The following is a 25,151-nucleotide window of genomic DNA, read 5'->3' as shown; positions in this document are numbered from 1 at the left end:
TTTAAAAAAAAAAAAAAAAAATTCATATGGATGACACAGAATTTAAGCTATTACTCTTATTCTAGAATGAAATGATAAACGTAAACTCAAAGACCCATTTGTTTTTGTACACCATCTTCAAGTAACTTCCACATTCCAGGGAAGAAAACATTCTCATGCTTAGTTCTAACTTCCATTCTGTCTTCCAATAAATTAACTGAATTCCAGATTCTTGGCAATATTGACCAGAGATAGAATGTATGAATTTAAAGTAAGATAGATAAGAGCTCTACAAGCTCTTCTATTTTGCCTACCTGCTTATTTACCCCAGGTTTCTTCATCTATAGGATGGGAACCAGCATAATGCCTGCCTTTTGAGCATTCTTATAAAATATGGGATCTAGCACCTCGTACATTTTTAGTAAATTTTGTTACTTTACTACACAAAGAAAGATAACTTTTAAATACAATAAAAGAAGCTACTCTTATTGAATGCTTATTATTATGCCAGGAAGCGTTTGAGTACATGTGTTACCCAATTTAACCCCTGCAATACTGTGAACCCATTTTACAGAGAAGATAATTAAAAGAGAGCGTTCTCTGGTCCCAAGCATTGCAAAGATCCTATCATGCTATAGTTCTTCTGAAATACACCTGTTTAAAGAAGAGATTAACATAAAAGGACATTTATCTACATGAAAAATCATAATTGGGTGAAATTTGCCTCCATTATCGCAGATATTACCACACTAGACATAAACTTTTTTCTAATAGTACCTTGAGATAAGATACTACCAAATGGAATTATACAAATCAAGAATCTTATTACCTCTTCAAAGGTCTGTTTCACTCTGTTTATTTTAACAAATTTGTTTTTTCATTTTGTTCTACCTCTGACTAATATGCGTAATTAGTTTGATTTCTTTCTGTAGTTTGATTTCATAGATAAATTTAGGGTTTACTTCTTTTATTTTCACTCTCTGGTAATAAAAACAGTCTTCAAATGTCCAGCACTACATACAAATAGTGCAAAAATAAATATGTAAAGCATGTACAAACTAAACATAAAATCCAACCAAGGCCAAAGCTTGAGCTCTATTTTAATACAAATTCAATCTCATACGTGTGTGAGAGTATGTTTGTCTGTATTAGGCATGAAGTTTTGTTTGACTTGCAAGGTATATGATAAAAGTAAATATTAAACATTTGCCCTCATCATGGTGTATATAGAACACATGCTAATATACCAATTCTCAGGTATCGATTCCAAAGAAAATGTTTGAGAAAATGGTGCAGTTCACAGGACTTCTTGAAAATGAGAATCATTATTATTATAATTAGGATTATAACCCAGCAGTGGAGCACAATAGCTAGATTCAAAACAAAGCTTCAACCTGCTTAATTTATGAACAGAATTCTAAGTATTGACAGTCTCCAAACTTCAGGGCTCAATATTAAGAAATTCTGACTCTCGGGGCGCTGGGTGGCTCAGTGGGTTAAAGCCTCTGCCTTAGGCGCAGGTCATGATCCCAGGGTCCTGGGATCGACGAGCCCCACATCCAGCTCTCTGCTCAGCAGGGAACCTGCTTCCTCCTCTCTCTCTCTCTCTGTCTGCCTCTCTGCCTACTTCTGATCTCTATCTGTCAAATAAATAAATAAAACCTTAAAAAAAAAAAAAGAAATTCTGGCTCTCAGTATTAACAGCAACCAGAAAGGAAATTTTTTAAATGTAGCCAATAAAATAAAAAATTAATAAATAAAATAAAAGGCAGACAAAAGTTTGATAATATTAATAATATTGTATGATCAGACATGTGGCTGTTAAAATTCTTTGTTTAAAGGAGGAAAACTGAAGTCTGGTGCTATCATTATTCCATTAGTGTCATTAGAAAAAATATTTTTAATGAAAAAGTATAAATTTAAAAATTTTTCTAAAATATCTCCTAAAAAAATGTTTTCCATTCCCGAAAAACAAATCAGATAACAGATTATATAAAAAATGTTATTTTTATAAACTTTACATTCTTGGGACTTTATAAAGATGTTATGTATATTCCTTTAGCTTCATATATACATATACATATACATATAGTTTCATACATATATAGCATATATATCATTTATTTGTGTATATATATGAGAAACATATATGTGTGTATACATATATATATATGTATTTGCATATACCTTGTAATATTCTTACATATACTTCTAATACATACTTCTACCATCATCTTAATGCTAGAAAAGAGAAAGATTATACGTGGACCAAAGATTACCCTTGGTTCTTTAGATTTTAATGGTTGAGGCTTAAAACATTTAAAGACACTCAGAGTCCATGAATAATTTTTGTGTAATATTCTGCACCTTTGTGGTGAGTAGAGCAACAAGTTTTGCAAAGGTTAAAGACAACTAATCGAGATAGAAGAGAATTACAACTCTGTGGATTGTGTTGGGATAATGGTGCATGCACTGTGGTGAAGCATCTGGATTTAGATCTCACCTTGCACACAAGGCTGTGAAAGTCCTCTTTAATAACTTCCTTAATAGTTCTGATCTCAATTTTCTAATCTATAAAATAAGGATAATGAGAGGACATATTTCAGAGATGAAGTTATCATGAAGTGAATAAAGTCTAAGTTTAGTGCCCTGACAATATGTGATTGGATATAATTGTTCAAAATTTGCAAAAATTTGATCTTTCTCTTTTGTATGTTTGGGTTTATACTGAATATTAAATTAGATAAATAAAAATGATAAAGCTTTAGGATTATGCCTAGAACAGGAAAAACCCTTGATTAATGTTCATTACATTATTACATTATTATTATCGACCACCATAGACAATTTGCTGGTGTTTATTTTTCCCATTGCTGCATACAATTGAATATTTCATATCTTAAATAGTATGGCTTAGGTGTGTTTAGGAAAGAGCTTAATATATTAACAGAGTTTTCTATTTACCAAATTCAAAAAGAGAAATGGTACAAAATACATTAATTCAAATGTTAGACTTATAGATACAAATCTAAGAAGGGGTAGCTTTTAGAATTTAATCAAGACCATGTTTGCATTTTGGTGAAATATCTAAAATATTTATTCAGAAAAAACTGGTACTATGCAGAGTAAATGTGCTTAAATGAGATTTCATACACTTGTCAAATTGAACTCCCCAGAATTGCACTAATCTTATTGTATTCATATAGAAACTTCTACATATTGAGGGACTTAGCAATGTATACAAAAATGACCATGCCATTTTCTAAGATACAGTTTTAGAACATATGATAACTATTTCACACTCATAATGTAAAATCAACCATATGCATATGATATCTATTTTACTATTCATAATCAAATGTCCTCATATCTTTAATCACGCACCTAAAAGTTACAGACATAAGCTATCTCTATAAATTATGATTAATCACACAAAGAATCATAATAAATAAGTATAATGGACTTGTGATTAAGCTCTACCTTTTGAATTTTCTATTTTATTTAAACAAAGGAGATAAATACATGCACTGCTTATGAATAAAATTCACCAAGAAATTTGTTTATAATATAATATTGTATTTCAAATAATAGGAGTTTGACTATTACCCTCACTGAATCATCAAGTCAATATAGGAATTCATTTCATGCTTCAAGATAAAACAAATTTAAGATAAATACATTAGAGTTGGCTCTAACAACAGCTTAAATTCTGAAGCAATACTAATTTATACACATGTAGAACTGCATCTTGATGACTTTTAATGTGAGATGTATATATTTTTCAATGTAATTTAAAGTCCTGTTCAGAAAAGAATGCTAGCTGTGTTTGTCTTGCTTTTTCTGAGTCAATCATGAAATCACCTCATGAATTAGCTGAGCAATAGTAAGAATGAGGAAGTTGTTTCTTTCTGCTCTGCTCAGTGGAGATAGAAAGGTGAGTAAGTTCAGTTCACATAGTGAATTGAATAGCTCAAATCACAATGCCATTTCCTGCTTCATGCTGTGTCCATTTAGTAAAACTGAATTGGTCATCATGTTTTTAGCATTGCTTTTCAGAGATGTCATACGCACTGCAGAAGAGCTGGGAAGGTAGCTGGTTGATCCCTCTTGATAGGACTTCCTCCCACAGCAGAGCTGGCTGTTGAAATGCCTCCTGAAGCTTTCACTGAGTAGATAAAGAGCAAATGGATTGACACAAGAATTGCAAAAGCTCAGAACACGGGCAACTAAGGTGACAATCATGTGGCCTAGAGATGGGTCAATCTCATTATAATTGAAAGACCTATACATGTAGAGAATGTGATTTGGAAACCAACAGAAGACAAAGCAGCCCACGAAGACTAGCACAATTTTAGCCAGGCGCTTCCGTGTCTCCATCTGCAAATACAAGGAAACAGTTCCACTGGTTAAAATGAAAATGGAACCACCCACACGCAAAATATCATGGTGCAAAAAGTAAAATTTACCATGGCATGCAAATGCATCTAAAAACACAAAAATTATTTTCCTCAATAAAGTGATGATTTCAACAGTTTGACAAAGCCTATTTTGGTCACTATACCCTTTCATCTAAAAATATTTGACAGCCTCTACAAGACTAGATGATAAACTATTAATAAATAGCTATGTCCTCATGTTAAAATGTGACGCATAAAAATTCTAATTCTTAACTACTTTCCTCTTGCTTTGTTCTGTGTTCACTTTAATATAAATCATGAGTTTGTGTTAAATCCATTAAATTAATGAACCACAAAATATACTTAAAATTAGATTTGTTTTAATCAGGGTAATTGAAATACAGCATGACTTTTTAAATCCCTATTCCACAAAAAAAAAAAAAAAAACACACAAAAAAACTAACCTTGAGATTTAAACTTCTCACTTACATAAATCAAAACCTTCTGACATAACGATCAATCCTATAAGTATTACTATGTTAGATTACCTTTAAAAATAAAAAGATATTTTCTTTCTTTTCTTAAACTTCAGATACTGCATTTACTGTTTTATAAGAAAGCCTTCAGGAATGTGACAGACAAAATTCAAGTATTGGAAATAAATCTTTTTAATCTAAAAATCATTTTCTAACATCTAGAGTTCAAGGTTTAGCTCATATTTGTCTTGCTTCCTTAAATATTTAAATGAGGCAACATGAATGTGAAAACTTAATTTATCAAAGGGTATTGATAGTAGGCAAAATGATATTTCCTGAGCTAAAACTATTGATAGTGAATTAGAATATGCCAAAGAAAACCGTAGTGAGTGGTGAACCAGGGAAGCAAATAAAGATGCAGTAAAGAGGAGGAAAGAAATGTAGAATCCCAGATGTATCCTAGTGGTATGAGTTAAGCAACCTGGGAATATTAAGAAACTCAACTGTGAAATTTAGGTTATGAAGCAGTGTCCACCCTAGCAGGTGGAATATGGGTGGAACAATCTTAGGGCAGCATGTACTTAGAGACTCAAATGCACAGGTAGGCTATTGGCATTGAGATTACTTCATAGCTGATAACAAGCCTAGCTACCCAGCCAGAGTTTAGAAGTCCTAATAGAGAAATTCACAAAAATAAGGCAGAACTAAGGACATTTTAAAAAACAAAAGTGGAGGTGGGAGGGTAAGAGGAACTCAATTTTAGAAACCAAAGCAAAAACTCAAATACTCCAATTGATAAACAAATTGGATCAGAGGGCAAAGGAAAAAGTGCATTGAGCCCATGACCTGAAATTTTTTTGTTTCAATGATGCTAGATATTTAGATAATAAACCTATTAACTTATCTATAATTACTTTAGTGGTGGTTGATTTTTTGGCTTTTAAAGAAGTTGGATCTCTGATGTTGATGGTCATCAATAAATAGAGGTCACCTTCCATGCAAGAACTCTCGAGATTCTGCTGTTGTTGAAGCGTGCACCACCCCAGTCCGTGGCTCCATTTACAACCTAGCAAATTTTAACGATCTGCCATTCAACATGCCTTAAAATTGGTGAAGACCTAACTAAACCTCCCTGTACCTACAAAATCCTTTGGAAGAATTTCCTCTCTGAGAGTCCATAAAAGCATAATTTGAAACTCTGTCCCACTAGACCGTATTTCCAGCTATTTGTGGATTAACACAATTTGTTTTACCTTAAGTTAGCTTCTCTGTATATTCCTTAAGGAAGAAAGACTGCGTAAGGTACATCTATAATTTTTAAATTAGCATATGATTTTTATAGGACAAGCTATAAAGTTGAGTTAAAGAAAATATGACTTCAGCGCCAGCCACCTCTGGATCACTCTCACCCTTGTTCTCTGCCTTCTGTTCCCACAGCCCTATTCTGGCATCCTACCCAAACAGCAACCCCCATTCCCAGACCGTGTCCTACAGTCCTTTCCTGATGAATCCTTCTCCCAGATTTTCTGTCATCCTTAATGGGCTAATGGGAGGAGAGACAATAATTAAATAAATTTATACTTGAAATTTTAATTTTCTGGTTTATGTTGTTTTTATGCATTAACATTTACAGGTAAGGAAAAGCCTTCAAAGACATTAAGTTTTAACAGCTCCAGGCCCAGATGGCAGATAAGCTGGACTTCACTGGACCTCTACAGAGCTGTAACATGGCCACATATCTGAGGTGCCTCCCCTCCTCCTCCGGGCTCACCATCCCTTCTAGTCCAGGCTAATGCAAATGCAGTGCACTGTGACCCTTTTCTAATCTTTCACAGTACTGAGAACCCATGAAACAGAACAGAAAATAGCAGCTAAGGCATCTGACCCACACACCCGGAACACACACACCGGGAACACACACACACACACACCCCTACCAAGCTTACCTGTTTTTTAGTATGTTCATTGTATTCTCCAGGAAGATTATGTGCACTTTTAATTAAGGTCTTTGCAATATGATAATAATAAACGCTAATAACAGCCAGTGGAATGAGAAAATAGACCAAGAAGATGAGCACTGAATGAATCTTTGGGTGTAATTCATCCGTCTGAGGGTAAGGTATACACGCGGTGAAGTTGCCATTTTCCACGCTATCAATGCGCGTCACTTCGGAAAACACGGCTTCTGGAAGCGCCAGCAGCAGGGAGATCACCCAGATCCCCGCCGCCTTCACGCAGGTCCACAGCACCGCCCCGGATGTCTGGATGTCCATGGGGTTGACAATGGCTCTGTACCTGGAAAGAAAACACGCCTCACATCACTCTCTTAGAAGAAAAATGTAAAGAGAAGGAGAAAGAGAGAGGAAGGAAAGGAGGTAGGTGGGGAGAGGAGGGAGGAGATGCTACTTGCTAATATTCCATTACTCGCTAGCTGTTTTGTAGTGTATGGAAGACTTCGTATCTCCGCTGTTTGTCTGTCTGCAAATCATTCCACTGCTTATTAGCACAGAAGACAGGAAAGAGAAAGGGAAAGATTTTAAACAATCATTCCCCAAATTGCATTAATTTGCTTACCTCTTTCACAAGTCTTATTCTAAATCAATAATTTGTTGAATATTTGTATTTAAATTATTACATTAAAAAAAGTTATCATTACCAAAATGGCTATAATATACAACAAACCTAAATTACAAAATGACTACAAAATAATGTTTCTAAGTTCTATCTCAATACTCTCCTTCAGCTTTTGAGCCTGAGTCTCCCAATTTTTCCTGAGGACATCAGTAAATCTTACAGACTAATCTAAACAGGGATTTCTGCCATAATTCAATCATAAGAACTGTAAGAACTGAAGCTGAAATAACAGTCTGTCTCTTTGCAGCTCAAATTTATTTTATGTGGAGACCTCATGAAATCCTCTCTTCCTATTTAAAAGCATCATAATGGTAAAAGGAACCACACTCCAGGACACAGGGCTTAAACAATCCAAACAGCGAACTCAGTCACACACTTTAGGGTAATAATAATACAAACAAACCAAAATCATGTGTGGACATCAAATTATATTTTTTTCTGAAAATATTTCAGCTCCAGTAAACCTAGAAGGTAACATAATATGGTAAAAAGTGATTTTATTCAAACAAATCTGAGCCATTGTCTTATCTCTGATATCCTTTGGAAAATCACTTAAGATCTTCTTTATCTATAAGGTGGAGATAAAAACATTTTTCTCAATGTTTTTTTTATAAAAAAAGGAGAGAGCGTCTATTACCGTGACTGCCAATTAGCAGATATTAACCATTCCATGACTCTGTACGTTCTCCTTATTTATATTTGATTTAGTCTGGTGTTCTAAAAAATTCAGAATATTTCAAGAACCATGATAAGCAGGTAAGATCTTCTGAGGTCCTCTGAAGCTGTTTCCCATTGCCTGCAGAAGAGGAACAACTCCCAGCCTGAAGGGAGCCTCTCTTTCTCCTTCCTAATTTGTATCAAATGTTATTCCCAGGCCCTCAACATGAGAAGATCCATATTTTTATCTAGAGTCTTCCCATGTATAACAAGAAACATATAAATTTTAAAGTAGAACAACAGCAAAGGGCCTTGACAGCAAATTAAATAAAGTAGCATACGTAATGCATTTATTTTACCCAGACTTTGCACATGGCAGAAGACAGTAGGCATGTGTTCCCTCCCCATTCGGCTTAACTGGATGTTCTTAAGCAACTAAAAGAAGAATTACAATCAGTAACTAGAATGAGCTGGGGGTTTTTTCTGGTTTTGTTTTTTTTTTTTTAGATTAATCTATTCAAAGAGGTTTTTGTTTTGTTCTGTTTTTGTTTTTGTTTTTAATCAGAAAGCACTACAAGCCTATAAAGAAAAATAGTAGCTCCTGATTTCATTTCAGGTCCTGCTCCTGGGTTGAACCAATTTCACATCATTACCTTCATATGTCTAAGAAATGTCCTTCTGCCACTGTCTCTTGAAATAAATATTATAGACATTTGCTTTCAACATCCTGTTATGGAATTTGAAGATTTTTCTCTCTTATTTCACCTTTATTCCTCACATTGTCAACTGCCTGATTTAGTATGCTATATTAAATGTTTATAAAGTAGTCACTATACTCTTATTATTACTAGCGAAGTATCTCACACTGCAAGATTAAGTAATATATTATGTTTTCTTTCTTAAACATGTCTCTGACTTACCTATAGTTGCTACTTGATCAGTTCTATTTGTATAATTTTCCATGTTCCTGAATTTACTTTTTTAAAAAAAAGTTCTTCCACTACCTTATTGGATAATTGGAGTCCCAGTGCTTGAATCTCTCTTAGTCTTTTATTTTAATCAGCTCATCTCCACCTTCTTTTTGGTTTTACTTTCTAAGATACTTTATTAGCTTTAGCTTTCATTCTTTCTTCTGACTTCTTAAATTTCTGCTATCATATTTTTAATTTCTAGAAGTTATTCCTAGTTTTCAAATCACTCTTTTGCACAGTATACTATTCTTATGAATATAAATTCTTATTATATGTCTATGGAACTATTTCAGAAAAAAAAAATTTTCATGTCTCTTTCTCATATAATTTCAATAATAGCTAATAATAACAACACAACTTCTCCAAAGTTTCAAGCAAAAAAAAAAAAAAAATTTTGTCATAGTAAAATCCAAAACTATTTAGAAGTAAGAAACCTAGTGGGAGTTTCTTTCCAACAGGGTACAGAAGGCCTTTCCAACAGGGTCAATTACTGGTCATGTATCGTGCAAGGAAGGGAAATACACTCTGGATCTTTCCCTAAATGATATACATATAATGGAAAGGGGAGTACTGTTCCCTTCACAGAATCCAGTAACTGTATTTTCATTGTGAATCCATTTTTTTCTTTTTGTATGTTCAGTTGTCCCTCTTTGCTTTTTTTTTTTTAATTTTTATTTAAGATTTTGTTTATTTATTTATTATTATTGACAGGCAGAGATCACAAGCAGGCAGAGAGGCAGGTGGAGGTGGGGAGGAGCAGGCTCACTCCCTGCTGAGCAGAGAGCCCTACCCAGGGCTCCATCCCAGGATCCTGAGCCAAAGGCAGAGGCCCAAACCACTGAGCCACCCAGGCACTGCTTTTTTTATATTAATTGCAAGCTGTTCTTGAAATTCATGGAAATATAATTAAAATAGATAGTAAACCAAAACAAACAAACTAACTAACTAATACATTCAAAGACTTTTGTTTGGTTTCTTTATGCTAGAATTTCTCCTAAAAAGTTAGATATCTACTACCTTCCAATTAATATTTAAGATCAAAGTACAAAAAGCTGATGGTAAATTCTTTTATACATGGAGGAGATGAGAAAAGACCAGAGAAGTTTTGGGGAGTGGTGATGATTACTAAAAATTGATCAATTAACTAACTTTCCTTGTTAGATTATCAGAAAACTCAAAGAATATTTCGAACTTTCCTTTGTAGATTTAAAAAAGAGGAAAGTCAGGAGTGCTTGGGTGGCTCAGTCGGTTAAGCATCTGCCTTTGACTCAGGTCATGATGTCAGGGTCCTGCGATAGAGCCCAGCATCAGGCTCCCTGCTCAGTGGAGAGTCTGCTTCTCGCTTTCCCTCTGCCTCTGCCCCTATCTCTCTCTCTCTGAAATAAATAAGTAAAATTAAAAAAAAAAAAAAAATGAGGAGTGGGAGGAAAACAAACATCACTCCCCTACCTTTATTCCCACCGCACATCTAACCACATTAACATAAAGCATGTTAGGGAAACTGTGAAGAGGAATGAAAGTTATAACTCTTTCATTCTGACAAGATTGCCATAGTAGAACCAGCAACAGATCTAGAATTCTTGATTTAGAAGTAAGAAACCTTGTGGGAATATAAGACATGGGTAGAAAAGGCCTTTCCAACAGGGTCGATTACTGGTCATGTCCTGCAAGGAAGGGAAATAGACTTTGGCTCTTTCCCTAAATGACATATGTGCAATGGAAAGGGGGAGTACTGTCAGTTCTCTAAAGCCAGAAATCACAGTTTACAACAGATTACTGAAGTGTTATTATTAGTATTTAAATATCACATAATTGTCAGAGAGTAAGTTTTACATCAATGTTTTATGTACATACATCTTTGAAAGGATAAAAAGTCAAGCAATACAGCACAAATTAGTAAGGACATGTTTAATCATCCTTCCTTTAAATATTTATAAAAATGTAGGAATGAAACAGTCCCTCAGTATGCAAACTATATCATTAAATTTAGTAGCATAACACATGTGTGAAAAACAATTTTTTTTCTTTCAGATAGTCTCAGAAAGGTATCTTTAAAGGAAAACTAGAAAATATCAATCAAAAGGGATTAAAGAAAACATAATTACCATTCATGTATTAAATATTTTTTTAACATTTTATTTGTTCATTTGAGAGAGAGAGACAGAGACAGAAACAGAGAGATAGAGAGCAAAGAAGAAGAGGCAGAGGAAGAAGAAGAAGCAGACTCTGCGCTGAGCTGGGTGCCCGATGTGGAGCTCTATCCCATGACCTGAGCCAAAGACGGATGTTTAACCATCTGAGCTACCCCGGTGCCCCTCATGTATTAAATATTAATAAACAGATAGGTTTATTCATTAATTTTTGTTTTGAATCTTACACTTATCATATCTGTGTATAGTCTAAATTTAATGGAAAGGGTAATGGAATATAATCATATTACAACATATGTAACAAAAAATAGTCATCTCAATATCTCAATGTCTCCATCTACACATTTCTGTAAACCTACTAGTTGCATTATCCATAGTTTCTTTTTTTTTCCTTATCCTTCTTTCATTAGAGGCCAGAAAAGAGTTTAAATGGGAACAATCTGACAATGGAAAGAAAGATACTGTGGAAGCAAGAGAAAAAAAATTTCAAAAAATAAAGACCCTTTGTGTCAAATACCTCTAAAAATAAAAACAGAAACCTCCTTTTGCTTACTGTTGTATCTAAAGTGCAAAACACAATGCCTGACCCATAGTAATTTTTCAGTGAACATTTGTTGAACTAATAAGGAAATGTGGTCTGAGCAGCAAGGAGATCACTTTTTTAAAGTAGTTTTGGTAGAGTGGGGTGGTCTTTGGTTATCACATTAAGGGGAGAATAGATGTTAGAGATGGATATGTAGTCTAGTCCAGTGATGCCCAAGCTAGATCAATTTATTCAGAATCACCTAGAGCTGAAAACAGTATTGGGTTTCTCCCCAGACTTACTGGCACAGAGTCTCTAGGATGTAAAAATGTGAGTTTCTGCATTTTACTAAGATTTTCAAATGATTCTAAATATAAATCAGTTTTAAGAAACCACCTTTTAAGAAGATTGACTGTGAGGGCACCTGGGTGGCTCAGTGGGTTAAGCTGCTGCCTTTGGCTCAGGTCATGATCTCAGGGTCCTGGGATTGAGTCCCGCATCGGGCTCTCTGCTCAGCAGGGAGCCTGCTTCCCTCTCACTCTCTCTGCCTGCCTCTCTGCCTACTTGTGATCTCTCTCTGTCAAATAAATAAATAAAATCTTTAATTAAAAAAAAAAAAGATTGACTGTGGCAATGAGCATTTTCCACATGATCCCCATGAACTTGCCTGATGCATAGGACATGCATTCATCAGTGGAGAGTATTGGGAATCCAGTGAAAGTTCAGTGTTAAGAATTAGAGGCATGCCCTTTACAATATGTCACATCATGCTTGCCTTCTTTCTTTCTTTCATTTTTTTTTTTTAAAGATCTATTTGTTTGTTTGAGAGAGAAAGAGAGAGCATGAACATGTAAGCAGGGGAAGGGCAGAGGGAGAGGAAGAGGAAATACTCAAGCAGACTCCCTGCTGAGCATGGAGCCTAACCACAGGGCTCCACCCAAGGACCCTGAGATCATGACCTCAGCCAAAATCAAGAGTCAGCCACTTACCCAACCAAACCATTCAAATGCCTCACATCATGTTTCATTATTTTTTTAATTTAAATTCAATTAGCCAACATAGAGTATATCATTAGTTTTTGATATAATGTTCAGTGATTCATTCGTTGCATATGACACCCACCCAGTCCACACGTTTTAAACATATTTATAGCTTGTAGCAGTAAAACTTATTGTGAATAAAATTAATAAATTTATTGTTTAAAATTATCTATTCAAGATCATAGAACAGAATATCTAAAACATTTTAAAAATAATGTAATGTAAGTGGGATGTGACTTTGGAAAGGATGAGAGATACCAGATTCAATTACAGAGGCTCAGCAATTCCATTTGTTCTTTATGCTTCCCCCCATCAAATATTTTGTTTTTAACCCATTAAAGTGTATGATTTAAGGGGCACCTGGGAGGCTCAGTGGGTTAAGCCTCCGCCTTCGGCTCAGGTCATGATCTCAGAGTCCTGGAATCAAGCCCCATATCGGGCTCTCTGCTCAGCGGGGAGCCTGCTTCCCCCTTTCCCTCTGCCTGACTTTCTGCCTACTTGTGACCTCTTTCTATGGGTCAAATAAATAAATAAAATCTTTTTTTTTAAGTGTATAATTTAAATGACATATGAAAGTGTCAGAAGAAGAATGACAATGACAAATCATGTTAGTGAAGGCAACAGGTTGGAGCTAGCCAGTCTATGATTAAAGGAATTGGAGAAGGCCTATAGAAGGTAGAGAGCTCATTTCCATTAATTTTTCAATAGGCCCATTTTGTTCTCCACTTCAGTGCCTATTATCTAATAATTAACTGCATATGTGAATACACATTGGTTTGAATGAATGAGTTATTTGTCATCCTGACACATAGTTGACATAGTATAAGTAGTTATACAGCTACATACTATTTAAAAGTGCTTTCATATTAATTATGTCATTTCACAAAATAATCCTGTGCAGTAAAATTAATTTAAGTACCCATTTAACAGAAAAGATCATTGAGATTAAGGGATCAAATGAGGTTGAAATGATAGCCAGTAGACAGATGACTCAGGATTCACACAAGACTATCTTGTGACTTCAGAGTCTATATATTTTTTTCAGTTTATTGCACATTGCAGATACAACTGAAAAACTAAATGCTTTGTCTATGCTACTAATTTTTAGACATTTGACTGCCTTGTTCTTTGAAAGTCAGTGGTATTTTTAAGTGGAAAGATGACATGTCTGTAAGCACATTTTCTCAATTTAATGATCATTTTTTATGGGAGAAACTAAGCCTAAATAGTACTAGCAAGTAACATTTCATATCTTTTTAAAGATTTTATTTATTTATTTGACAGAGAAAGAGAGCACAGGCAGACAGGGCAGCTGGCAGAGGAAGAGGGAGCAGGAGGCTCTCTACTGAGCAGGGATCCACATGGCATGGGGCTTGATCCCGGGACCTTGGGATCATGACCTGAGCTGAAGGCAGACAATTATCTGAGCCACACAGGTGCCCCCATTTCATATTTCTTGAGTCATTTCTAAAAACTGCATTTTCATCAAATCAATGTAAATACTTACAGTCATCTCTAGGTCATGGTCTAATAATCTAAAACTGGTTTCTCGTGAGATGTTTAATGCTTGGTTGTCCTTTAAAATGTGATTCTCTTCCAAAAATTAATTTTTTTTAATTTTTTATTTTTTATAAACATATATTTTTATCCCCAGGGGTACAGGTCTGTGAATCACCAGGTTCACACACTTCACAGCACTCACCAAAGCACATACCCTCCCCAATGTCCATAACCCCACCCCCTTCTCCCAAACCCCCTCCCCCCAGCAACCCTCAGTTTGTTTTGTGAGATTAAGAGTCACTTATGGTTTGTCTCCCTCCCAATCCCATCTTGCTTCATTGATTCTTCTCCTACCCACTTAAGCCCCCATGTTGCATCACCACTTCCTCATATCAGGGAGATCATATGATAGTTGTCTTTCTCTGCTTGACTTATTTCGCTAAGCATGATACACTCTAGTTCCATCCATGTTGTCACAAATGGCAAGATTTCATTTCTTTTGATGGCTGCATAGTATTCCATTGTGGCAAGGGAAGCAAGGGCAAAAATGAACTATTGGGATTTCATCAAGATCAAAAGCTTTTGCACAGCAAAGGAAACAGTTAACAAAATCAAAAGACAACTGACAGAATGGGAGAAGATATTTGCAAACGACATATCAGATAAAGGACTAGTGTCCAGAATCTATAAAGAACTTAGCAAACTCAACACCCAAAGAACAAATAATCCAATCAAGAAATGGGCAGAGGACATGAACAGACATTTCTGCAAAGAATACATCCAGATGGCCAACAGACACATGAAAAAGTGCTCCATATCACTCGGCATCAGGGAAATACAAATCAAAACCACAATGAGATATCACCTCACACCAGTCAGAATGGCTAAAATCAACAAGTCAGGAAATGACAGATGCTGGCGAGGATGCGGAGAAAGGGGAACCCTCCTACACTGTTGGTGGGAATGCAAGCTGGTGCAGCCACTCTGGAAAACAGCATGGAGGTTCCTCAAAATGTTGAAAATAGAACTGCCCTATGACCCAGCAATTGCACTATTGGGTATTTACCCTAAAGATACAAACGTAGTGATCCAAAGGGGCACGTGCACCCGAATGTTTATAGCAGCAATGTCCAAAAATAGCCAAACTGTGGAAAGAACCTAGATGTCCATCAAAAGATGAATGGATCAAGAAGATGTGGTATATATACACAATGGAATACTATGCAGCCTTCCAAAAATTAATTTAAAGTAAATCACAATTATTAAAAACTTTCATTTTCGAAATATTCCCCCCAAATTTCCACAAACAATAAAAGTAAAGAAGGTCTATACTGAAAGTTGAAAAAATATTCTTAATGAAAATCTGCAGAAGACAAAAATCAAAACCTAATGGCAAATAGATAAATCAAGGGAAAGGCTAGGGATAAATAAATGGTTAGCATTTATTTTTGTTCCCATTGAAGATCCATGAGTAACTGGAAATAGAAAATACTGCCCAGAACCTCAGTAAATAGTAGCATTCACAAAGATAGACCATGAACCTAATAACAATGAGTATTCTGTATCAGTAATTAAAACAATAAGTTAAGGGGCGCCTGGGTGGCTCAGTGGATTAAGCCGCTGCCTTCGGCTCAGGTCATGATTTCAGGGTCCTGGGAGCGAGTTCCGCATCGGGTTCTCTGCTCAGCGGGGAGCCTGCTTCCCTCTCTCTCTCTCTCTCTGCCTGTCTCTCTATCTACTGTGATCTCTTTCTGTCAAATAAATAAAAATAAAAATCTTTAAAAAAAAAAAAAACAATAAGTTAAGAGACAGCTCATTAATTTTGAACCTAGCAGTATTAAGCTGGTTCATCACTTTGGAGCCTGGATTAAAACTGAAAATAACATTGATCATACAAAAACAAATAATAATACAGGAACAAAAACAACAATAAAAAAAGGAAATGTAATGAAAATATGTATCATTTTGTATAGAAAATAAATAAATGAACTTTCCAAATACCAGTTGTCAGTATATTTGGGATATGGGTAGAGTTCTCCATAGAGCTAAAAATAATCTACTGGCTACATAAATGTTATCTAAAATCTATATATTGATTCAAAAGTGAACATAATAATGGAAAGTAAATACACAAATATAGCATATATCTTATACTGAATATTGAATCAACTCTTTCCAGAAGAGAATCATCTGTCTACACCTCACACCAACATCAACTTTTCTAGAAATGCAATAAATAAACAAGTCAGGATTAACTAAAAAACTTTAAGTAAGAACTTATTGAATGGAATATTATACAACCACAATAAAAGATGAGATCATGCCATTTGTGACAACATGCATGGACATAGAAGATATTATGCTATGAGAAATAAGTCAGATTGAGAAAGATAAATACCATATGATTTCTTTCATGTGTGGATCCCAAAAAGCAAAACAAATGAATAAAACAATAAAAAAGTAGAAGCAGATCTACAAATACAGAAAATGAGCTAATGGTTGCCAAAGGGAAGGGAGGTGAGGGGGTGAGAAAATGGGTGAAGGAGGGTGGCAGATACAAGCTTCCATTACATGGTGAATGTCATAAGAATAAGAGGAAGGGCATAGGAAACATAATCAATGTTATCATAATAGTGTTACATTGTGACTGATGGTAGCTACACTTGTGATGAGCATAGAATAATAGAGAAGTTGACTCACTATGTTATACACCTAAAACTAATATAACATTGTATATCAACTATACTCATTTTAATATTTTTTTTAAAAAAAAGAACTTGAAAATGAGAAAATAAAAAAAAAATCTTTAAAGACCTTGGAGTCTGGTCAACCCTCCTGAGGAATCAGCAACTGGAAGAGCTAAAGTATATTGTTATTTTCATTCCTGGAATACATAAACATGAACTGCAAGTCTGGGACAAATAATAATAAGGAAAGTGTTGTTGAACTTCATTGTCTGACCTCTTGGCTCAGCCAGAGCAGATGGGCCCCTATTTAAACGTAACATTACAGGCAAAAGACTGACAGGTACATCTTAGAGCCTCTTTATTTCCACTGAGAAGTGGGCCAAACAGAATCAGTATAAATTATTAACTGAAAGACTTGTCTGAGATGTTGCAACATGGAGTAGCAGGATGAGTAGACCCCCACAGACAGAACTCATCACCCAGCTGCCTCACCAATACAAGTGTCCCTTTTCCTCTTTTGGTCTTTCTCTGCTCAAAATGCAGGTAGGGAAATAATAGGATCCTAGCTATAGTCCCTCAGTCCTACAGTTGAAGACATTATTCTTAATTTGCAAATGAAGAAAATAACTGCATTATGAGCACGTGTTTTGCACTATTTTATCATCTTCTCCAACTAGAACATTTGAACCTAACAAATGTAGGACTAGCATTCACATGCCTGGTGTGTTCCTTCTTATTTGTAGCGTGTCCCAAACATTTCAGATCAAGGTGGATGAATAGCTTCAAAATAATCTTCAAAAACTATAAAGTCATGTATAAATTATGGCAATAGTGTGAATAATGTAAAAATTATCCAGTACCTCCAATGTGGTATTTAGAGTCTTTCTCTTCTTTAGAGAAGAGAAAAAGGATATAAGATAGAAGCATTTGACTTATTGGAGTCAAATATAACAACTATTGTTTAACAAAAAAGTACATATTCAAATTAAAAACCAATAAATTAAATGTAGGTTATAATTTATCCCCTTTTATGACTACATAAAAATAACATTGAGCACTTGTAATGGAAAAAAAATGTCCTTTTTGCATTGGCAGCCAGAAAGCTTGCAGACAAACATTTGACTCACATTTTGTGGTAGTATAAATCACCATATAGTCTTCAACTTTTTATTTTTCCTCTACCTGGGTTTCCTCCCATTTTTATTTCTGTTGTATGTTGTTTGTATCTTTATTTTTAAGCTCCCTTAAATTCTTTTGGAACAACTTGACAATAAGAAAGCCCTCACTCTGATAAAATGGGTTATCAGGGCAAGTAGGGAATCTGAACTCTCCAGAAGAGTTTAGAAATACACTAAGAAATATATAATGTCAGTGCAGAGAAGAAAGCCTTCTCACATGCTACCCAGGGCTCCAGACCAAAGGAGAAAGCATCTGCAGGCCGGGCTAACTGGTTAATGAGTATCTGAGTTTTGGTCCCAGCAAACAGATTATGGCATTCCTCCCCCTCCCCCAGCCCCCTCCCCTGCCCCATCACTGGATTGAGACCACTAAAAATGTTTCTTACAGCCTAGGGAGTATAGATCCAGAGCCTACATTTGATCTGTTCCACTATTTTAACAAATAATTATACTGAAGAGAATATCTGTTTGCATTGGTAAAATATCCAAATAATGTTAATGATTCAAGGTTCATACCTAACAGAACCAGCTTAGTTATGAAATTATATCTGATTATTTCAACAAGCAAACAGAAGTTTGAAATCATGAATATTTTAACACTTTAGTCAGATTTGGTGCAAAATTACTTTTGCTTTCAATCCAATATTGGCTATTTAATATTAGAAAAATAACATAATCCAATACATTAAATTAATATTAATCTCACCTTTATTATTTTATAGATTTTTAATATTTAATTTATAAATGCATTTTAGTTAACACGTAAAAAATGAATAAGAATTGTCTAGTTTTACATTTGTAAATACATAAAATTATAAAGTTTGCAATTTGGCACGAGGAATCTGAGAAATTTTTCCTGTAAAAGAAAAAGAACTCATTCTTAAAAGCTATTTGCACTTTAATTAGGGCCTTTTAGAGGCCAAAAGGTCTTCAAGAATCAAAGAAATTACATTCTAAGCTTGGAAATGAAGCTACTGTATTAGATAGTGAAGGAGAGATCTACAATGTCAGCCATAAACAAAGTACGTTTATGGAACTCAAACTACTCAGTTTCACAGCACACATGTAAGTGTGTGAGTGTGTGTGTGTGTGTGTGTGTGTGTGTAAAACTGTTAAAAATATAATACCACAGAGAGACTATGCAAGTGTCTGTAATTAACTATTTAATATGAGCAAGCAAACAAGTACATTTCCAAAATACAAAAAAATTCATCAAGATAAAAGTAGAAACCAAACAAAAGTCACCACTCTCACCCTCCTGGATCACACTGTTATCTCCTTGACACACTCTGGCTGTGATACAGCTCTGAGGCACATCTACAGTGAGCAGAAAGGAACTTTCTAAAGGATGAATCAGTTGAAACTTCTCATAAAAGTTTGGAAAGCCAAGGATAATAATTTTGAGTACCAAAAGTGTCACCCACACAACCTTTTGGCCCTAGTGATCAAGGTGATTTAGGCCCCAAGGTAGATTTATAAGAATTATATTTCTTATGTCAGTCTCTGCTCTAGAACACTGAAGTCCACATCACATTCCAGTATGCTTTCTGAAATAGAATTATCTTCCTCTTCCTTTTTCTACATCACTGTGATCTCTACTTCTAAACTCTCTCTCTTTTCTTAAGCAAGACATTCAAGCCATCTCATGAAAACAAGATATTTGGTTTAACAAACAACTGAATTTAAAACTTGTTTAAAAACCCTACTAACAGGGGATGCCTGGGTGGCTCAGTTGGTTAGGCGGCTGCCTTCGGCTCAGGTCATGATCCCAGCCTCCTGGGATGGAGTCCCACATCGAGTCCCACATCGGGCTCCTTGCTCAGCAGGGAGCCTGCTTCTCTCTCTGCCTCTGCCTGTCACTCTCTCTGCCTGTGCTCACTCTCTCTGTCAAATAAATAAATAAAATCTTTAAAAAAAAAAAACAACCCTACTAACAGGGTTTTGAGTTTTGTGTGTATGTGTTTTCTATTTTTTCTTTGTTTAGTGTTCCTGTTGCTACAACTACTCTTTAATTTTGAGACATTTATTTTACAATCACATTTATGATGTTCTGTTGCCTTTGTTGAATCTAATAAATCAGCTTTTGCAATCATTTTTCCTTTTTTACTCTTGGGTGCTTTGTTTCAAACTGAATTTTTCCTACTATTAGTAGGAAAGATCATTAATAATTTCTTATGATTAGAAAAGCAATAACAGGCGCGCCTGGATGGCTCAGAGGGTTAAAGCCTTTGCCTTTCAGCTCAGGTCATGATCTCAGGGTCCTGGGATCGAGCCCCGCATCGGGTTCTCTGCTCAAGCAGGGAGTCTGCTTCCTCCTCTCTCTCTGCCTGTTTCTCTACCTATTTGTGATTTCTGTCAAATAAGTAAATAAAATCTTTAAAAAAAAAAAAAGGAAAGCAATAACATGGCTTAATGTGAAGAGTATGGGCTTTGAACTGAGCTCAAATGCTAGATCCATCTTATTACCAGATCACGAAAGTGTTGCTTAATTTCAAGACTTAGTTTTCTTTAGTTTAAAATGGTAATAATATTAATACCTAATTCATAATGTTGTGAGGGTAATAAACTCACACACAGAAAGTACAGTGCTAAGGGAGATTAGTATTCTATTTGTAATCAAGTTGTACAGGAAATCAAAACATTTGTTTAAATAAAATATGAGGAGATGAAGTACTTATCAACATGTGATTACTATGTTCTGGAAGAAAAGTACACATGTAGACAATATCCAGCAAAACATTTCCAAACCACTTTAATTGAATATTGGAATATATGGGTCATTTCATCACTAGTGATTTCAGTTACTTAGTTTATATTTCCCAAACAAGCACTAAAAGGCAAAGTAGAACCTGGACCAAGTAGAAAAGGTAACCCACTTTTTATTGTCCTTAGTATAAGTTGTTGTGCTTCATTTGCAGAGTACTGCCACACATAACAAACTGAAAAAGTCAGTAAGTACGTGAGGAATAGCATGTTCTCTCAGCTCAGTCAGAGCCAATTTACCTGTGGGTCTCCATGATAATAGGTTGAGAAAAATGGCATGAAATGTACTCAAGCCTTGGATCTTGCTACTTATGGAAATAAAAGCACAATGATAGTAATTTTAACTATTGTAATGATAGCTATTCATTAACTTTTATTCTAATCATTAAGTAGAACTTTTTTAACTTTCTAATTAAAATAGATCCGATAAGGAAGGGCAGCTAAATGAAAAAGTCACATTTTAATTATAGGAGTCAAGGAAAACCTCATAAAAGGTAATAGAAATGGTGTCCTATTAGCAAGATGAGGTGCATAATCTACCCAAAGGCATCTATTTTTATAGGAATGTGATTTTAAAAAGAATATAACACAACCCAAAAAGTCAATAATATTTGGTTTAAAAAGATAGGAGCTCTCAACTCCCCAGTGACCATTGTCTTTCCCTCAGTGAAGAAGAGCTCTTCAATGCCAGAGTGATGGAGGGGTATTATTGCAAATACCAAGAAATTTAGATGGACTCATTTTCCATTAATAACACGATGTAAATTAAAGAAGAGGAGAGTAAACAACTTAATCATCCAATTGTTTGCCTAAATAGCATAAGTCCATATCCTATCCACAAGGGATTTAGACCAGGGTTCCACGTACAGTTGCCTAATTAGACATTCCATCACCATCCTCATCCAGACATCCTTTCTGCTTAAATGCCTGAAAGCATGATCATAGAGAGACTGAGGTAGGGGCACTGAACCACGAGTCAGCTGACCTGGATTCTTCTCTCTGTTCTGCCAGTGAAATTTACATTCCCTGGGCCTCAGTATCTTCACCTAGAGAATGACACAGTTGAACTTAGCTGATCTGCAAGGTAGAATAATGGTCACTTCCCCACAATTAAAATATGTGAAAAGCAGTTTTGATATCAAAAATCTATTTTTACAGCACCATTTTAAGACACTAAAATTTGGTACCTACCTGTTGGGAGTGAGGGGGGAAAACAGTTGCCTTGAGATATTAAAACAAAAATGTGTAGTCATCTGTCTAAAGAGCACTTACTATTGTAGTTGTTTGACTTCAAATAAATAACAGAATTTAGTTAATGAGTGTAAACGATATTTCCACATATTTGAAAAACCTCAAAATCAAACATTTCCCTAATATTAAGTCAGACATTCTTACCTATCAGATATTAATTTGGGCACACAAGAAAAGCTTTTACATGGTAGTTTCACTGTTGCCCAATTATTCTAAGGTTTTCTACAAAATAGATAATAAAGATTTCCAAAGGGTGTGCAAGGGAGGAGGAAGACCAGGATATGCACTTTTAAAACTACTTTCAAACTAATGCAATGTTAAATATCTTAAAAGTAATAATTTTGTTATATACATTTTTTCAAGCTTCAGGCTCAGTCCGTTTTAACTCCTTTTATTCTAATTCCCAGGTACACTCTCCTTCTCTCCTTGCCCTCCCCAGCCATTCCAACCCCCCCCCTCACACCCCCCTCCCGGCCACCTCCCCCTCTCCACCTCTTTTCCAGGCCACACCACCACCACCTGCGCCCTCACCTGTCGGCGCTGAGGGCAGTGAGAGTGAACACGGAAACCCCCACGGAGGTGAGCTGAATCACCGGGATCAGTTTGCAGCCCACTTTCCCGAACATCCACTCGTCAAAGAAGTAACGCGAGGCATCCACTGGGACGCAGGTGAGCAGCAGCAGCAAGTCCCCGGCGGCCAGATTAGAGATGAAGATGTTGGGGACGCTCCTCATGGCGCTGTTGGTGATAAAGATCTTCACCAGCAGGATGTTGCCCAGCAAGCCCACCGTGATGATGAGCAGGTAGAGGCACGGGATCACGCAGCGGATCGCGAACTTGGCGCGGGTCCCGTCGGAGGATGGCAGGAAGTCTCTCTCCGACACTCCGGGGACCAAGTCGCCCGGATTCACCTCTGCGCTCTCGGAGAGGTTGCAAAGAGATTTGGGGGGCATGTTCTCCTTTCCGGTAGAGTCCACTGGAGTTTCCATGCGCCCTGGTGCCCTGACAAGTGCACCACACACTTGGGCTTAATCAATTTCCCTCTCACAGGGGCAAGTTTACTGCCTGGGGAGAGCAAGTCACACTGCCACGTCCCAAAGAGTGTGAGAAGTCTGTCCACGCTCAGGTGCTTCACTTCTGGAAGCGGCACACCGGCGCGTACAGGCTCTAAATTTAAAAACAGAAAAAGGCAAAGCATTTGCGTCTTTGTTCTAATCCTCAGTGGTTTATTTTCCTTTATAGCTAGCGGAGAACAATCCTGCTGTGAACAAAGATTTCTCCCTCCGGAATTAATAAAAGTACCTGCCCGACAGTTCGCGGGGAGGGGAGGAAGTCCTCCTGCCGCTGCCCAGTGAACCGCAGCTGAGACCGTGGGAATAGCAGACCCGCGGCGGGCACTTTGCTCTTTCCACAGCTTTGCTCTTGTTTCTGCATTTCCTACTGAAATGTGTGGAATTGGAAGGGATTTGAGTCCTCTCTTTCACTCGCGCCCCTACAGAGTTCCATCCTTACCCGCCTCCAAGCGGGAGGAGCCCCAGATGGTTGCCAACCTGCGAATTCAGGAGCTGAGCTGGCAAGGTCCTGGCATTGGAACACTCAATTTAGGAAAAAGAATGAGTGACAAAGGATGGAGCAAAGAATGGAATTCCTTCCCCCACTCTTCTTTCTTGACCCATTTTTTTCACCTGAAATAAGGAAACTTTCCAACAGCTGGCGTATTAGTTTTTCAACATATTTTATTGAAATATGGTATGCATAAGTACACGATTCCTAAATGTACAGCTTAATCTAACCACTGCTCAGAACCTACAATCTAACCATTATCCCTCGCAGTGACTGCTATTTATTCTAACTTTTAGCATCTAAGATTAGTTTGCTGCTTTTGAGCATGTTATAAATGGAACCATAAAGTATTTAATCTTGTGTCCAGTTTCTTTCTCTCAACATTATATCAGTGAGACCCCTTGGTGATTTTGTGTGTAGCATTTTTCATTGCCACGGAGTATTCCAATATAAACATGCCACTGTATGTACCCCTTCTAATGTTGACATTTAGATTCTTTATGGCTTTAGCTAATTTAGCCAATGTTTCCATTAATATTCTTTGTCTTCTGATGCACATTTGAATGTCAGGTGTAGATTTTCTTTTTTTTTTTTCTTTTTTTAGATCACAATGATTGAATATGTTCAACTTTAGCTGAAATGAACAATTTTCCAAAGTGAATTCTAACTTTTTTTTTTCTTTTGGAAACTTGATGGACAATATCTACTAAGATTGAACATATGAATGCCTATGACTGAGCAATGCTACCCCTAAATATACACTCAATACACATATAATGCACTATTTTTCAGTTTCAATTATATAAGAGAGTGATTCAGCAGTTCCATACATAACTCAGTGCTCATGATGATAAGTGTACTCTTTAATCCCCCTTACCTTGATAATGCTATTATATTTTATTTTGTTTTTTAAAGATTTTATTTACTTATTTGACAGAGAGAGCTCACAAGTAGGCAGAGCAGCAAGCAGAGAGAGAGAAGGAAGCAGGCTCCCTGCTGAGCAGAGAGCCCGATGTGGTGGCCAGGACCCCTGAGATCTTGACCTGAGCCAAAGGCAGAGGCTTAACCTACTGAGCCACCCAGGCCCCCAATAACACTATTTTAAATAGTGTATTCCCAAAACCAAAATGATTTTCCAAATTAACACCATCTGAGTTTAATGTAAATTTCTCAGAAGTGGCACAGTTCTGAAGTTAGCTAAATAACACTCTTTGTTAGAAATGACATTAGGCTGGTTCTTGGTTACTAAAGAATAAAATTGTGTGATAAAAAGAAAATTAGTCAAGAACTATGTACAATGATCTAGCCATAAGCTGATGAAATGTGCTAACCCATTTCTAAAATGTAAGCAATTGTTCAAATATTTCTGATCAGTAACAGCA

The 25,151-nt window shown here is 36.1% G+C and overlaps 1 protein-coding gene across 1 annotated transcript; it reads right to left on the bottom strand.

Annotated features, from left to right (window-relative positions):
* Positions 1-3,118: 3,118 nt before the first annotated feature.
* Positions 3,119-24,332, bottom strand: NMBR (neuromedin B receptor). Its single transcript, XM_082729334.1, has 3 exons — positions 22,738-24,332; positions 6,799-7,147; positions 3,119-4,356 (listed from the first exon to the last, which is right to left on the bottom strand). Exons 1-3 carry the CDS (start codon positions 23,193-23,195, stop codon positions 3,955-3,957), a joined length of 1,209 nt encoding a protein of 402 aa, XP_082585460.1. The 5' UTR covers positions 23,196-24,332; the 3' UTR covers positions 3,119-3,954.
* Between the last annotated feature and the right edge of the window lie 819 nt (positions 24,333-25,151).

The sequence above is a fragment of the Mustela nivalis genome (genome assembly GCF_964662115.1).
Source record: "Mustela nivalis genome assembly, chromosome: 5".
Classification (NCBI taxonomy): Eukaryota; Metazoa; Chordata; class Mammalia; order Carnivora; family Mustelidae; genus Mustela; species Mustela nivalis.
This window is presented reverse-complemented; position numbering and strand designations above follow the sequence as displayed.

Coding starts and splice junctions, on each gene's coding strand:
- NMBR (XM_082729334.1), bottom strand. CDS start 23,195: ATGGAAACTCCAGTGGACTCTACCGGAAAGGAGAACATGCCCCCCAAA. Junction 7,148..22,737: donor ACTGCCCTCAGCGCCGACAG/GTGAGGGCGCAG, acceptor TTTTCTTTCCAG/GTACAGAGCCATTGTCAACC. Junction 4,357..6,798: donor ATGAACATACTAAAAAACAG/GTAAGCTTGGTA, acceptor TTGTATTTGCAG/ATGGAGACACGGAAGCGCCT.